The sequence below is a fragment of the Saimiri boliviensis genome, chromosome X (genome assembly GCF_048565385.1).
Source record: "Saimiri boliviensis isolate mSaiBol1 chromosome X, mSaiBol1.pri, whole genome shotgun sequence".
Classification (NCBI taxonomy): Eukaryota; Metazoa; Chordata; class Mammalia; order Primates; family Cebidae; genus Saimiri; species Saimiri boliviensis.
The window spans coordinates 85,194,692-85,210,167 of record NC_133470.1 but is presented as its reverse complement, the minus strand read 5'-3'; the positions used below and the strand labels follow the sequence as shown (position 1 = coordinate 85,210,167).

The following is a 15,476-nucleotide window of genomic DNA, read 5'->3' as shown; positions in this document are numbered from 1 at the left end:
ACTGCCATCTTTCAATCAATGAATATTTTCTAATTTTTTATTTTTAAATTTTAATACAGCAAAATACATACTGTGTGTATAGACAGAGATAGAGATAGAATCTCCACATAAACAAATACTCTTGGGGTCTTCAGTAAACTGTAAGAGTGCAAAAGAGTCCTGAGACCCAAAAGTTTGACAGCTGGTGTTGTTCAAAAACTAGTCAGTTAATCTTGCTTCATTTGATGCTCCAAAATTGAATGCAGTAAAAAAACCAAACAAACAAAAAAAACCTTTCATGGCATTTTAGGCTGGGGACAGGGTGGTCTTTATCTTTTAAGACAACTTTGCTTTGTTTCCTCTGTGATGATGGCGAAGGTACCACAGAGCACAAATTTAGGAGGCCGGGCGCAGTGGCTCACGCCTGTAATCTCAGCACTTTGGGAGGCCGAGGTGGGTGGATCATGAGGTCAAGAGATCGAGACCATCCTGGTCAACATGGTGAAACCCCGTCTCTACTAAAAATACAAAAATTAGCTGGGTATGGTGATGCACACCTGTACTCCCAGCTACTAGGGAGCCCGAGGCAGGAGAATTGCTTGAACCCAGAAGGCGGAAGTTGTGGTGAGCCAAGATCGCGCCATTGCACTCCAGCCTGGGTAATAAGAGCAAAACTCCATCTCAAAAATAAAAATAAAAATTTAGGAGAGCAAGCGTGGGAGATTTTTGTAATTCATGTGAAACATCAGATATTTGCATTAACAATTTTTATGCCCTGCTTTGTAAAACCAGAAAAGGAAGTTTGGAAAGACATACATATATCCACTCACACACAGAACACCAGGGCGAACCTTGGAATTCTGCTGCCACAAGCCAAGGAAGCACTTGAAAGCTAGAAGAGGGGCCTGGAACATCCTTTCATAGAGTCTTCAGAGGAGCCCTGCCCATATCCTGATTTCTGACTTGCAGCCTTTGCAATGGTGAGGCATCCACTTCTGTCAGTTCAGCCTCCCAGCCTGTGGGGCTCTGTGAGTATGTCTTTCCAAACTTCCTCTCCTTGGGACACGAGTCACATCAGATTAGAGCAGACTCTAATGCCCTCATTTTAACTTGATTACTTCTGTAAAGACCGGATCTCACATTCCGAGGTGCTGGGACATTCTGTGGGGGACGGGCAGGGAAACAATTCCACCCATAAGACTTGGCAATGCCACAAATTTGAGAAATTATAAAGGAAAATGGTATGGGATAAAATTATGGGGCTGAAATCAAGGAAGAAAATAGCATATTTTGGCCCATAGTGATAAGGAACTAGAGAAGGTTTCCAGGGCGAAACCTTACAAGACCTTGTTGTGCTCTGTTTTGTTACCATACATAGGAGAATGTTATTCAGAGAACCGGGTTTTATGCGTGAAGGTCCTTGCTGGGCCTCACGGAGGCTTGGAAAGTTGTGCTGGGGTAAGGGGTAGGGATTACTTTCTTTAACACAGCCCTGCTCAGACAATGCAGGTGGAGAGTATGATCTGGACCTACAAGTTGTCGAATCACTTCCAAGACTCTTGCACCAGAAGCCCAGAGGAGGAGGGAATATACAGAGAAGGGGAAAAGAGAAGAAGAGTGGAGTTCTCTGGAACTTCAGCATCCTCTACAACTACAGACCTTGCTGCCATTTAAAGCTATAGCTTGCAGTGATGAGAAGTGTTGCTGGGGATCAAATGAGTGTGGTTAGTAAATTTAAGGAATTAAATATTGTAAAGAAAGACAAAGTGAGGAAGAAAATGCTGCCAGATTTGGCACTGTGGCAACCATGGTAATGATTTGAGCCAGGAACCTAGATGGAAGTTGACCCAAGGAAACCCAGCACTCACCATCAAAAAGAGCTGCACTTAAAGGGGGCGTGTCATGCTGTCGACCTAATCCAGCTTCTCATAACAAATCGCTACAAATGTTGATGTTTAAACCAACGTGCTGTTATTACCGCACAGTTGCCCTGGGTCAGGGGTCCAGGCCTAACTTAATTGGATCTCTGCTCACAAGCCTGCAATTACAGTGTTGGCTAGGTGAGATGTTATCGGGAGGCATTGGGGGAGAATCAGATTTCAAGCTCACTAAGGTGGCTGGCAGAATTCAGCTCCTTGAGGTTGTAGAGCCAGGGTCTCCATTTTGCTGCTAATTGCCTCCCGGATGGTCTCTCTCCGGTCTGTGCATGTGCCTCCCCCACACTCTCAAAATTCGCATTTGTGTGTCGAGTGCTTCTGATGCTTTGAATCGCTCTGATTTCCCCTTCTACCCTCAGCAGGGGGAAAGCTCTGCTTCTAAAGGCTCATGTGCACCCTACAGTAGACATAGCAGAGAACCTAAGGTAATATCCCTATTTTAAAGACAACTGATTAGTAACCTAATTACATCTGCAAAGTCCCTTTTGCTGTGTGACCTTACAGATTCATGAGTGTGACACCAGGAGGTCATGGTAACCCTGTATCTCTGGGGAGGCTATCATTGGAGAGTAGTTTTCATTCACCAGAGGATTATTTTCTGGTCTATTCTCAAAATCTCTCAACCTTTCCAAATTGCTTTCTAGTTACTATTGACTTGTCATCACAGTGGTTCCCTTAGCAACAGCGGGAGCTGGCCACCGCTCTCCTGATACAGACCACACTTGAGTATTTTTCCACACAATGTACTTCTTTCCATGGCATATTCCAAGACAGCACCCTACCTTTCAGGAAAAGTCCCTCACCATGGGCTACCGCTTGCTTCTCCAGCCTCACTCCTCACTACTGTCCTCTCTCCATGTTCCCGGCATTCACTCCCAGCCTCTTCCGTGTGCATCCTGCTGCTAGCATTGATGACACCTCCTTCCCCAGTCCTCCACCTTTAGCAGTGGTTCGGCCTTTAAGACCAAGCTCAGAATGCATCTCCTCCAAGGACTGATGTGGAGCCCCCCAAACTGAGTTCTGTGCTTCCAAGTGGCTCCCAGTCTGATTCAATGCACATATCCCCACCCCACACCAACCACACGCAGCCCCGAGTGCCATGTGCCTGTCCCAGCAAAGGACCTCCAGACTCTGCAGGTAAAGCCAGCAGCAATGCACACGAAGTCCTAAGGAGGCGCCCAGCAAGTATCAAGAGCTCAGCCAGGGTCACTTTTGTTCCACCTGTCACTGTCTGTGGCCCAAAGAACTGGGACAGCATGTGCCAGCCCAGGGGACACTGAAGAGATGCCCTGACAAGTCCCTGCCTGGGAAAAGACTGGGGCCCCGCCCTAAGGAGCACAGACCCTGGGGACATACATTGTAAACACTGAGTAGAAAGAAGTTGAATGCTTATGACCATCAGGTCCCCAATTGGATGGAGGCTGTCACAGAGAACACGTGGCCCATGTCCTTCTGGTCTCTTTCTTATAGTCTTTTAAAAGACAATGACATGGGTTTAGGGTTTTTTTTCTGATTACGGAAGCAACATGTGTTCACCAAGAGAGCACTGATCACTGTTAACTGCAGGCCCTGTGTCCTCTGGCCGTGTTTTCAAGGGCTGTCACCATTAACCACATGCCACCTGTCCCCTGACTGTGTTTCCACAGCAAAGGCTGTGAGGTCTGTCGGCCTGGGCTGGAATCCCAATACATCCACTGATGAGCTGTGTCACTGTAGGCAACTTCCTGAACTTTCCTGTGCTCAGTGTCCTCTTTTGGAAAAGAGTGGTTGTGACATCGCGCTCCTCCCCTCCTGAGGGCTCCTCTGGCAGCTTGAGGAGTCAATGCAAGCTCAATTACTCAGCCTGCTGCCTGGCCCTAGTTAGTTCTCTGAGGGAGAGGTTCACTATTCTCCCAGGCTCCAAACCCTTCAGCACCTCAGGGGGGATGGTTGGGGTGTGGTTGGCCATCATGATCACGGTTCTGTTGTCCCTCATTTGGCCAGATGCAATCATGGCTGTCAGATGGCCATGGAAGACTGAAAGCAAGGTGTGGGGGTGCCACAGAAGGCAAGACCACAGGCAGTGCCATAGAAAGTGCAGCGTCATAGGCATGCAGTGTGGCCATCACCCTATGCAGAAGCCAAGGTGGGTGTGCACTCAGAGGCCTGGATCTGGGGCTCAGTGAAAAGTTCAGGATCCATTCTCCAGCGTGCAATCTGCCCTGAAACAGGGCCATACGTCCCCAGGGTACTCACTGGTGATTGGGCTGTCAGCCCTGCTGGAGAGAAATCCACCCACTCCTATTGCCAGGACAGGAAATTGATCTGCTTGAGGGCTGCTTTTCTCTCTTTGTGATGGGTGCTGTGGCTCACAATGAGGTTCTGGAAATAGAAGGTCTTGGGGCTTTCCACGGGGAGAATCGGAGCCACGAGTTTGAGCCCAAACAGGCATGTGGGGCGAGGAGCAGGGCAGCCAGAGGTGCTGGAGGCCAAACTGCTCAGGTGACTGACTGCTTTGTGCAGAGACCGCAGGCCTGGGGAGCAGACCCCGCTCTAGGCTCCCTGAGGAGGAGATAGGATCTGGAGGAAGATGGTAGCCTTCAGAGAGGCTCCCCCACAAATGCCAGGGTCTTTGGGTGGGGAAAAACTCAGAGGGCAGAGTGCAAGTCCAGGCCCAGAGCCAGCTGAGCCCCTGGGGCCCATGGCTCAGGGGACCCGCAGCAGCAGGGGACCAGGGTCTGCCCTGCAGGGCCAGGGAAGCAGCTGGCAGGTACTTGGCTTTGGCTTTTGCACAACCCACTGTGGGTGAAGGAGTCAGGGCCTGGATGGTGGCTCCGTTTGGACAGGCAAAGAGAAATGGGGAGAGAAAAGCTCACATTCTGCTCTTTCCAGATTATCCTGCTCAGGGGGAGAGGACTTGTTCCCCGAGCAAACTGAGGGTCAGGCTGCTTTTTCTTGTGGCTCAATAATGAGATGCAGACGAACTGGGGAGGAAGCGAGGTTTTATTTCTGTAACTGGTTACAGAGAGAAGGCCTGGAAAATATCGCCAGACCAACTCAAAATTGCAAAGTTTTGCAGAGCTTATATCCCTTCTAAGCTATATGTCTTCCTGTAAGTGTGCATTCATCTAAAAAGACATAAGTGATTACCTTTTGTTTTTTTTTCTGAGACGGAGTCTCGCTCTGTTGCCCAGGCTGGAGTGTGGTGGCATGATCTTGGCTCACTGCAATCTCCGCCTCCCGTGTTCAAGCGATTCTCCTACCTCAGCCTCCCGAGTAGCTGGGATTACAGGTGTGCACCAACACACCCAGCTATTTTTCTGTATTTTAGTAGAGATGGGGTTACACCATGTTGACCAGGACAGTCTCGAACCCCTGACCTCGTGATCCCCCCCACCTCAGCCTCCCAAAGTGCTGGGATTATAGGTGTGAGCCACTGCGCCCGGCCAGTTAACTTCTTTTAATCGATAACTAAGATCTGAGTCCTGAGGACCTCCCTCTGGAGCAGGCGTCCGCAAACTTTTTACACAGGGGGCCAGTTCACTGTCCCTCAGACCCTTGGAGGGCCGCCACATACTGTGCTCCTCTCACTGACCACCGACGAAAGAGGTGCCCTTTCCTGAAGTGTGGTGGGGGTCCGGTTAAATAGCCTCAGGGGGCCGCATGCGGCCCGTGGGCGGTAGTTTGGGGACGCCTGCTCTGGAGCCTCAGTAAATTTATTTGATCTAAATGGGTCCGGGCGCTGGAGTGATTACCCTTACCTTGTCTCCTGCTAAGTCACAGAGGTTTGCGGAGTTGCTTTAATCCCCAATAGAACTTGTTTGTGGAGGCCTGGTGAGTTTCTTCAGACCCTCAATAAAACGTATTTGATCCTAAACGGGTCCTGTTAAGAATTCTTTCTTTGTCTTGTCATGCTTCACGGCCCAGGAAAGGCCTGGGCAAAACTCTTGGTGGGCTTTTGTCACATTCCAGCCTTCGTATAAGGGCGCTGGCTCTTTCAGCTTCTGATATTTAACTTAAGCACTCGGTCAGTGCTGAAACAGCTGTTATGAAGGCTGCGTTAGTGATACCTGACCTGCCACAGATTGAGGGCTGGGGAAAAAAGCGGCCCCCAGGGGTCTCAGTCTTCTGTGCCAGGCCCTGCTCCTGTGTCTGACAGCCAGAGGGCCCATTCATTCCCAGAGCCCGTCTAGGGTCAGACCGCCCGGGGCGTGGCCTTCCTCCGGGCACCCTGCCATGGGAGGGGCCGGGAAAAGCGACTGCTCTGTGCCATCTTCATCGTCAGGAAGAGGAACCCGCCACACGGCTCACCGAGAGCAGGTCATCCCAGGCCAGGAACAGGTGGAGGCCAGGAGTCCAGAAAGGCCACAGAGGGGGGCTGGAGCCTGCGGGAGAAGCAGCAGGGGGTCCCGGCCACGCCCCTAGGTTGGCCTTGTCATTCCCAACCAACTGCGATGGCACACAGACCTCCCTTCCAAGGCAGTGAGTCGGCAGGCTGAGTAAATTACTACTCAGATGAGCCTAAAATGAATACAACACATGCTGGCCCTCCACGGGCCTGGGGGTGCCATCCATAGAAGGCCAGGGCACAGGCCTGAGGACGGTGCCCCTGTGAGCCTTCTCTGCTCAGGGCCAGACCTGAGGATGGGACCCCTGTTAGTTCTCTCTGCTCAGGGGAAAGGCCCGAGGATGGGACTTCTCTCCATCCACTGTGCTCAGGAAACAGACGTGAGGACCTAACTCAGTCCCCACTGCTAAGGGAAAGAGCTAAGGCCATGGCCTCTGTCAGCCCTCTCTGCTCCAAGACAACCAGGGAGCAGGAGTCTTCCCAGTCCTCTCTGCTCAAGGGACAGACCTTAGGTTGTGACCTCACTCAGTACTCTCTACTCAGGGGCGATTCACAAAGGGACGCCTCTCCACGTGCACGTGCTACTCAGCAAACATGAGAACAGGAACTCTCGCCGTCCCCTCAGCTCAGGGGACAGGCCTGACGATGGGACCCCTCTCAGTCTTGTCTCTTCCCAAGGACGGGACCTCTCTGAGTCCTCTCTGCTCAGCCTCACCCGCCAGGATTGGGCTCTGATCCGGCTCCCTCATCCACTGCTCAAGCTCTCTGTGAGCCCAGGAGGCTGCTGCTTATTGCAGGGGCTTGGTCAGTCCCTGGGCACCCAGGAAGGCACCTTGGTGGACCTTTCTGTCCCCAGGCCACCCTCCCCTCCGCCAGGGGCACTTGGTGAGGATGTGCGGTGAAACACATTGCATGGTGGGAGCTGTGCAAGGCGGAACGCGCCAAGCGCCTGTGGGGATGAAGGAGGACAGGTCCACTCTGAACAGGAAAAACCAAGGAGCCCCGACAGGCCCCGGCAAGGTCAGCCAGTCTCTATCCTCTTTCCTCTCCTCCTGCCCCCCAGATCTGCAGGGGCCCTTGGAAAGTGAGCGGTTGGCTTGGCCCTGCGGAGACACATAGGACAGGCTGGGGACGTGCCCAGCCTGAGGAAGGCAGGGAGAGCAGAGCACAGTGGGGGCCCCAGGCATGCCCGCGGGGTACCCCATGGGACACACTCCAAGGGTCCCTGAGACACTGGTCAAGTGCTTTCAGGCCGAGGAGGGTGCAGGCCCAGCCCCAGGGACCTGCCGCCCCCTGCCCCTCACCCACAGCCCTGCAAAACTACCGGTCCCAGGCCGGCACTCGTCCATGCACGCCCAGGGTCTCTCAGGGCCCCTGTCACCCTGCAGCTCAGCTGACTGCAGCTCTGCTCAAGCAGGCAGGTCGCCTACATGCAGGATTCCTCTGGCCAGGCGGGCAGCCACCCACACCCAGCACTGGCTCCGAGGCTGCTTCGGGGGATCCTGGCTGTCCTGTGAGCCCTGGGGATGGTCCGAAGCTCTGCGCTCCTGAACAGCCGGAGGAAGCGTGTGGGTGCAGACTGAGCGATTCCCGGGAGACCCTCGCCACCTTCGAGTCCATGATCCCGTCCTCTCCTCGTACGTGTGCAGGGAGGGGCCCATCACCTGTCCCACTCCCCTCCCCCACAGACTTTGGGTTAGTTAAATGTCTGATCCAGGACTGCCCTCAATTTGTGGGGATCTCACTGGCCCGTTGGGGGAGAGCGCCACTCCCAGGAGGGCTCAGGAGGGTCCTCAGGATCCTCAGGCCCCCACCAAGAATTGCTCCTCTGGCCACAGTGCTGAGGGAGGATTGCTGCCCTGGGGACTCACCCAGTCACTGTTCATGACCACCAGCATCCTGTCACTAGGCTCCATGCAGCCCAAGGAACCCCACTGGTCCTCAGGGACCCTGACCTTCACACACCCCAGTGTCAGCCTGGCCAATGTGGCCTTCACCCCATTCAACCTTATCCTCAGTCAACCTTACCGCCAGTTTCCCACAGCAGAGGCAAGACCGGCTGGAACACGGAATGAAATTTATTGAAGAGAAACATACTGAAACCATTGAAGAGAAGGGAACCACAACACAGAGAGAGTATGCAAACAGCCACCACAGGCCACAGGTCCTGGGGTCCCTCCTCTTGGGGTTCCTGACAAGTCGCCTCATCTGTCTCCCCTCCTGCTGTGGCCCCATGGCCACCTCCCTCCTTCCCGAGGGCCCCAGGTCCACCTCTCGCCAGGACGGTGGACTCTGGCAGTGTCCACTGGCTTCAGGAAGCCCCCTCCCGAGCCCATCTGCTGGGGCAGGGCCCTGCCTTGTGGCTTTCACAGGACAGTCACAGGACACTGGAAAACACAGCAGAGAACACACCACCAGGTCAAGGAAACTGAGTCACAAGTAACAACAGGGGTGGAACACCAAAGCACAAAGCTCCCTGGGGAGCCTCAGGCAGGGCAGCCACACTCCGTCCTGGGTCCAGTTCTTCCCACAGTCACTGTCACCATCACGGTCACTGGGTAAGCATCCGCCATGTCCTGGTACCTCCTTTCCGCCATCTCCCGGGACTGTGCTGGGGATCTCCAGGGAGAAGCTGCTCAGAGAAGAATATACACAGCTCCACAAGAACAAGCAGCCCCCGGTCTAGGTCTACACCAGGAAAGCAGAGGTGCGGCTCACAACGAGGGACAGACAGCAGCGAGCAGAGCGTGGGCTCGAAGGAAGGTCACTGCACGTGTCTCAGGCCCAGAGGCGGCCGCCTGGGTGGGCGCACGGCACACAACTTTGTGTAGGAATGACAGCTAGCAGTGGGTGGGCGTCTGTTGGGTGCGTGGGTCACTACAGGGCCTACATAAGTCAGGGTGGGATTCCCAGAACAGGGGCAGACTGCCCTGGGGATGGTGAGTGGGGGGCCCCTCTTTGGAGACCCAGGCAGCTGGCACCCTTGAGAGGGCATCTTTCCTGCATCTCTCCCAACCCAGGACAAGGGGTGGAGGCAGACATCTTCAGGTGCCCCCACCCAGGCCATGGCTGGCCACTCAGGGATCCCTCCAGGCCAGCCCCCCATTTGGAATCAAACGTGGTTATCTGAGTCATGGGGAAGGGCTGGGGGTGGTGGCCAGGGCCCCTTGCGGGAGGTGGGAGGCACTGCTCCTGATGTGGGGTGAGGGACTGGCCCTGGCCTGGCCTCCGTCTGCCTCCAGGGTGCTGCTGCCTGAGAGGAGAGGAGACTTCAGGCCCTCGGAGCCTATTTGCCGGGGGAAGACTTGGGCTGGCCCGCACCCCCAGCCCCATCCTCATCCTCATTTTCAGACTCCTCCAAGATGGGCTTGAGCCCCTCCTGGGGAGGTTCCTCAGCCTCCTGTCCTCCCACCTGGACAAGGCCCTCTGGCTCCCAGCTGGGACCTCCTGGGGCCATGTCGACTGCACTGCCTATCTGGGCTGGAAGGCCCCCAGGGACATCGATGGGCCCTGCCTGACCTAGGACTTTGAGGCTGGCAAGGGCATTTTCATCTTCCTCAGTGGCAGGGGTGCCCCTGGCGGCCTCTTTGGTGACAGAAGGGGCCTCAGCAGCATCTTTCCTGCTGGGATCAGCATCACTGGCATCCCCCTGGGTTGGGGAGGCCTGGGTGACATCTCCTCGGGCAGGGGCCATCTGGGCGGCATCTGGGTCTTCACTCTCCCCTGGGGCCTCTGGCCAGGCTGCACCCTGCTGGCTCCTCGCTGGGGAGGCCGCCCACACCTCCATCTCCCGGATGAGCCGAAGCAGCCGAAGGAAGCCGGGCGGCCTCCTATCCAGCTGCATCCGCTTCAGGGTATCCTGGAGAGCCTCACTGGGGCGGGCCCGGGACAGCACCTGCCGCAGTCGAAAGTGGTTGGCCATGGCTGGGTGGAAGGCCCCCTTCTCCATGGCCTTCTGCAGCAGGCCTTCCAGGCGCACCACGAAGGCAAACAGCTCCTCCTGGGGCCCCTGCGTGCAGGTCAGGAACTTCAGCCGTGTAGTCACCCATGTGTCCCGATTCCTAAATGCGTGCCCCAGCGCCGCCAGGCAGTCCAGCGTGGAGAAGCTGGGCTCTTCCTCCAGGAGGCCATTCACGATCTCCAGGGCTGCACCGCGCAAGCTGCTCAGCACCCGCCTCTTCCTCTCCCTTTCTGATGCGTCGCACCACAGCTGCAGCATGTCGTTGACATGCTCCAGCCAGCTCTCAAAGGAGTCTTCCATGCAGTCTGGCTGCACCATCCCGGAAAAGCGTCTCAGTTCCTGGCGGCCCACAGTTTTCAGCAGAGGCCACAGCACCCTGTTCCATGACTGGGTCCAGGTCTCTACCTCACCTGCGCCTCCTGCCTCACCTGCACCTCCTGCCTCACCTGGGCCTCCTGCCTCACCTGCACCTCCTGCCTCATCTTCACTTCCTGCTTCATCTTCACTTCCTCCTTCATCTTCACTTCCTGCCTCACCTGCATCTCCTGCCTCACCTGCACCTCCTGCCTCACCTGCGCCTCCTGCCTCATCTTCACCTCCTGCCTCATCTTCATCTCCTGCCTCACCTGCACCTCTGGCCACTGCTTGCCCCTGTGGCCGTGCAGGGAAACTGGCCATATCCTGAAACTCAGCATCAGGAGCCTGGGACAGGGAGATCACGTTCCAGGGTCCCCCTTTGCCTGGTATTTGGCGGGGAATCAAGCTTCGGTTTAAACCCTCAGCAAACTCCACCAAGGCTGCCCTGGCCCCAAGCCCCCTTCTGAAGACCTTGGTGAGCACTCGGTACCTGCCCAGGGGCGACAGGGCAGCCCGAACAGCCTCCTGGAACTCATGTTCCTCGCAGTCATCAGGGATCCCTAGGATGAGCAGGGAGCGCTCTGCGTTCACACCCATCCACCTGCACCAGTCCTGAATCATTGCCCGAGCCATCGCAGAGGACTTCAGGGAGGGAGCTTGATCAGACAGGAATGTGTGATGACTGTTGCAGCCTCTGACGCAGCCTGTGCGTGCAAAGGGGAGAGAGGGATGCTGCTGCCAGTCAGCCCACCCCCACTACCGGCCTTCACCCTCCGCTCCGACGCACTGCAGCACCCAGGGATCCACTCCCTCCCACTGCTGCAGCCCAGGCGCCCCCCCAAGCCCTCCCCCAGTTGTTAACAATCCCTTGGCACGCAACCCCCTGTTGCCTGAGCTGAAGCCCCTATCACATCATGAGCGCACTTCCACCTCTCACCATCATCTGTGACACTGCAGCCAGAAGTCCTCCTCTATCCAAGCCCCTGCAACAGGTAGCTTCTCCCCCCCCCGCCCCCCGCGGAGTCCCTGCGGCCAGGAGTCCTCCCGTACACAGACCCTGGCAGCCTGGAGTCCTTCCTTACCCAAACTGCGGAAGGGAAGCAGAGAGACCTCCCCACCTCTCTTTCCCAGCGCCAAACCAGGAGCCCCCTCCCTCTTTCGATCCTCCGCGTAACCCGGCTGCCCCCTCCGCGCCCCCCACAACTGCAACCAGAAGTCCCCTTGCTCCCCCCACAGCCAGAGGCCCCCTCTCTCCCACCGCCCCCTGCACCTCTGCAGCGTGAGCCCTCCCCCCACAGACTCCTGCAGCCGGGAGCCCCCTCCTCCCCTCTCCGCGGGCGCTGGGCCCGACCGGGACCCCCTCTCTCGCCCACTGCCTAGGGAGGCAGCGATGGGGCCCCTGCCCACTGCCCCCGCTGTCACTCTGGGGTCCCGCTGGCGCCTGCTCACTTTCTCCGACTGTGCGGACGCTGCGACCACCCGCGGAAAAATGCCGCCTTCGGGCTGCGGAGCTCACTCTGGAGGCTGCCTAGAGGCCCTGGAGCAGGAGAGTGGAAGATCGCGCCTCAGTCACGCGGCTGCACTGCGCAACGCTGGGGGTCTTCCAGGCCAGCTGTGCTAAGGCCACATGGGATTTCCGCTTTTCCCAGAAGTCCCAGGTAGATGAGGAAGAAAAATTTCGGAGTCTCTGTGGAAGACAAGTGGCTAGATAGGAGGAGACTTCTGTGTTGCCCTGGCAACAGGACCTGCATGGTAAGGGCTTAATGTTCCAAGGCTTGGAGCCTCTGGGAGCAACAGGCCCACCGATTGGTCCTCCACCATCAAAATGACCTCAATCAGTAATTGTGGCAAATTGCTTGAGTAGGTGGACTAGAAATCACGAGCAGGAGAACATAAGACCAGGTCCCCAGGGTATTCACAGCTTGTCCTGATCATGCCTGGAATCCCTACAACACAGATTGATTGCTGACTGTGTTCCTCATCACAGCTCTTTACCGGCCAGCCTTCAACCACCTGGGCAGCCATTGCCTAGGAAAGCTGCGTGGCCTAATATGTGTCACTGAACATGTATGCCCCTCATCTGTAAATGGGCAATAAAACACTTTCATTTTTATATATTGCTGGATATGAATTTCTAATAAATAGTTTTGCTACACTGTTCATGACAGATATTTTTCTGTAATTTTCTGTTTTTCTGTCATCTTTTTCGATCAGGATTTAGGTCTGTACTGGCCCCACAAACTGAGTATTTTGAGTTTTGTTGCTGTTGTTGTTTCAGCTTTAGAAATGGTTTTTGATAATAAATATATTTATGAACTATAGGGCTATTTCCTTTTTCTATTAATCCATTGGAAGTTTTGGTAAATTGCTTTGTTTCCAATGAATTTGCCAATTTTATCTAAGTTGTCAAAATTACTGTCATAAAGCTAATACTCCCCCACTATTCTTTTAATGCCTGTATGATCTCTAATGATATCCCTCTTTCATGGTTGATATTAATGATTATTTTCTTTTTTCTTCATTAGTCTTCCTAAGGGCTATACATTTTGTTGCTCTTTTAAAATATGTATGATTTGCTTACTTTTAGTTTGTTTTCTATTTGTTGATTTCTGCTCTTATATCTCTATTATCTCCTTCCTTCTACTTCTTCAAGATTTACTTTTCTATTCCTTTTCTAGGTTTTTAGGTCAAATGTTTTCTGTATTTACCGATTTATATTAAATATTAAATGTTTATATTATATTAAATATTTTCTATATTTACTTACTTCTTCTCTAGTGGGTATCTCCACTGCTGAGGCAGGGATGAATCTCCAACTATGATTGTGGAAATGTCTAGTTGTGCCTTTATACTGTCAATTTTTGTTTCACATATTTTGAGGCTCTGTTATTGGGTGCAAACATATTTATGAGTTCTATGTGCTTCTGATTAATTAAACCTTATATAATTATTACCTTTATCTCAGGTGATACTTCACCTTGTCTGCTATCATAGCCATTCCCACTTTCTCATGCTTGCCCCTTGCGTGGCATATAATTGTACAACCTCTTACTATCAACCCATCTGAGTCTCTATATTAATTGCATCTCTTGGAGACAGTAAAAGTCTTGTTCTTTTATTCTTTCTGACGATCTCTGCCTTTTGATTGGAGTGTTTAGTCCATTTACACTGAATGTGATGTTTGATATGTCTGGATTTAGGTCTATACTTTTACTATTTGCCCCATCCAATTTTGTTCCCATGTTCCCCATTTTCTGCCTGGATTAATCAAATATTTTTCATTTTTAATGTATCTGTTATCTTCTTACCTATACCCCTTTGCATTTTTGTAGTGCTCACTCTAGAGATTACAATATCTTTAACTTTCACTGTCTACTTAAAGTTAAAATTGTATATAAATGTAAGAAACTCTCCATCATATAGATTCATTTCCATTCCACATCATCCTTTATGCTATAGTTGCCAAACCCTAGTATATACTATTAAACTGTTTCCTTTAAAGTCATATTATTATAAAGAAATTAAGAGCAAATAACTATTCATTAATATTTACCCCCACATTTACTATTTCCAGTGTTCTTCACTTCTACCCAAAGATCAAAGATTTCCTCTAGTTTCATTTTTCTTCCGTTTGAAAGACTTCTTTTAGTATTTCTTTTAATGCAGTTCTGTTGATGAATTTTCTTAGCTTTCATGTATCTCAAAAGATACTCATTTCACCCTCATTCTTAAATTTGTTCTATTTCCCTAGATACAGAGTTCTAGATTGGAAGTTTTTTTTGTTTGTTTGTTTGTTTGTTTTCCTTTCAACATTTTAGAGGTATTGCTCCGCTGTCTCATGGCTTCCATTGTTTCTGATGAGAATTAAGTGGAAATTCTTAATATGCTCCCATATGTAGTGTTTCATTTTACTCTGACTATTTTCAAGATGTTTCTTATCCTTCCTTGTTTTCAGTAGCTTGGCTACAACGTGCCTAGATGTTTCCTTTGTATTTATCCTCTTTGTGGTTCGCCAAGTTTCATTAAATTTGTAAATAGTGAATTTCCCAAGAAAAAATGATACTAGAGGAATTTTTCAGTCATTATTTCTTCAGATAGCTTTCCTTCCCCATTTTCTCTATCCCATCCTGGCATTCAAAATACACATTTGACCTCTATATGTTGTCCAACACACCACTGAGATTCCATTCTTTTTATTGTTGTTCCTCTTGGTTTATTCAAATAGATCACTTCTATTGATCTAGCTTCAAGTTCATGATTCCTCTGTCATCTGCAATCTGTTATTAAGCGAATCCATTGAGCTTTTCACTTTATGTTTTTCAGTTCTGGAATTACAGTTGGTTCATTTCTCTTTTTTAAATTTGTATTTTAGGTTTAGGGGTACATGTGAAGGCTTGTTGCATAGATAAACACGTGTCATGAGGGTTTATTGTACATATTATTACATCGCCCAGGTATTAAGCTTGTACCCAATAGTTATCTTTTCTGCTCCCCTCTCTCTTCCCACCCTCCAACCTCAAGTAGACCCCAGCATCTGCTGTTTCCGTCTGTGTGTTCAAAAGTTCTTATCATTTAGCTCCCACTTGTAAGTGAGAACATGCAGTATTTGGTTTTCTGTTCCTGTGTCAGTTTGCTAAGGATGGTAGCCTCCAGCTTCATCCATGTTCCCCCAAGACATGCTTTTGTTCTTTTTTATGGCTGCATAGTATTCTATGGTGTATATGTAGCATATATTCTTTATCCAGTCTGTCATTGATAGACGTTTAGGTTGATTCCATGTCTTCGCTATTGTGAATAGTGCTGCAGCAAACATTCATGTGCATGTGTCTTTATGGACGAATACTTTCTATTCCTCTGGGTATATACCCAGTAATGGGATTGCTGCTTTGAATTTTTAGCTCTTTAAGGACTCACT

General features: G+C 51.8%; 1 protein-coding gene across 2 annotated transcripts; it reads right to left on the bottom strand.

The window, feature by feature from the left end:
- Positions 1-8,306: 8,306 nt before the first annotated feature.
- Positions 8,307-12,321, bottom strand: PNMA6F (PNMA family member 6F). Of its 2 annotated transcripts, none has more exons than XM_074391735.1 (2): positions 12,011-12,321; positions 8,307-11,293 (listed from the first exon to the last, which is right to left on the bottom strand). In XM_074391735.1, the coding sequence occupies exon 2, from the start codon at positions 11,192-11,194 to the stop codon at positions 9,530-9,532; it is 1,665 nt and encodes a 554-aa protein (XP_074247836.1). In that variant the 5' UTR covers positions 11,195-11,293; positions 12,011-12,321; the 3' UTR covers positions 8,307-9,529. The 2 variants fall into 2 exon arrangements, with proteins under 2 accessions (XP_074247836.1, XP_039320058.1); XM_039464124.2 differs by having other exon boundaries at positions 8,307-11,265; positions 12,011-12,320.
- Between the last annotated feature and the right edge of the window lie 3,155 nt (positions 12,322-15,476).

Bases quoted from the DNA above. Each gene is read 5' to 3' on its own strand.
- PNMA6F (XM_074391735.1), bottom strand. From the start codon at position 11,194: ATGGCTCGGGCAATGATTCAGGACTGGTGCAGGTGGATGGGTGTGAAC.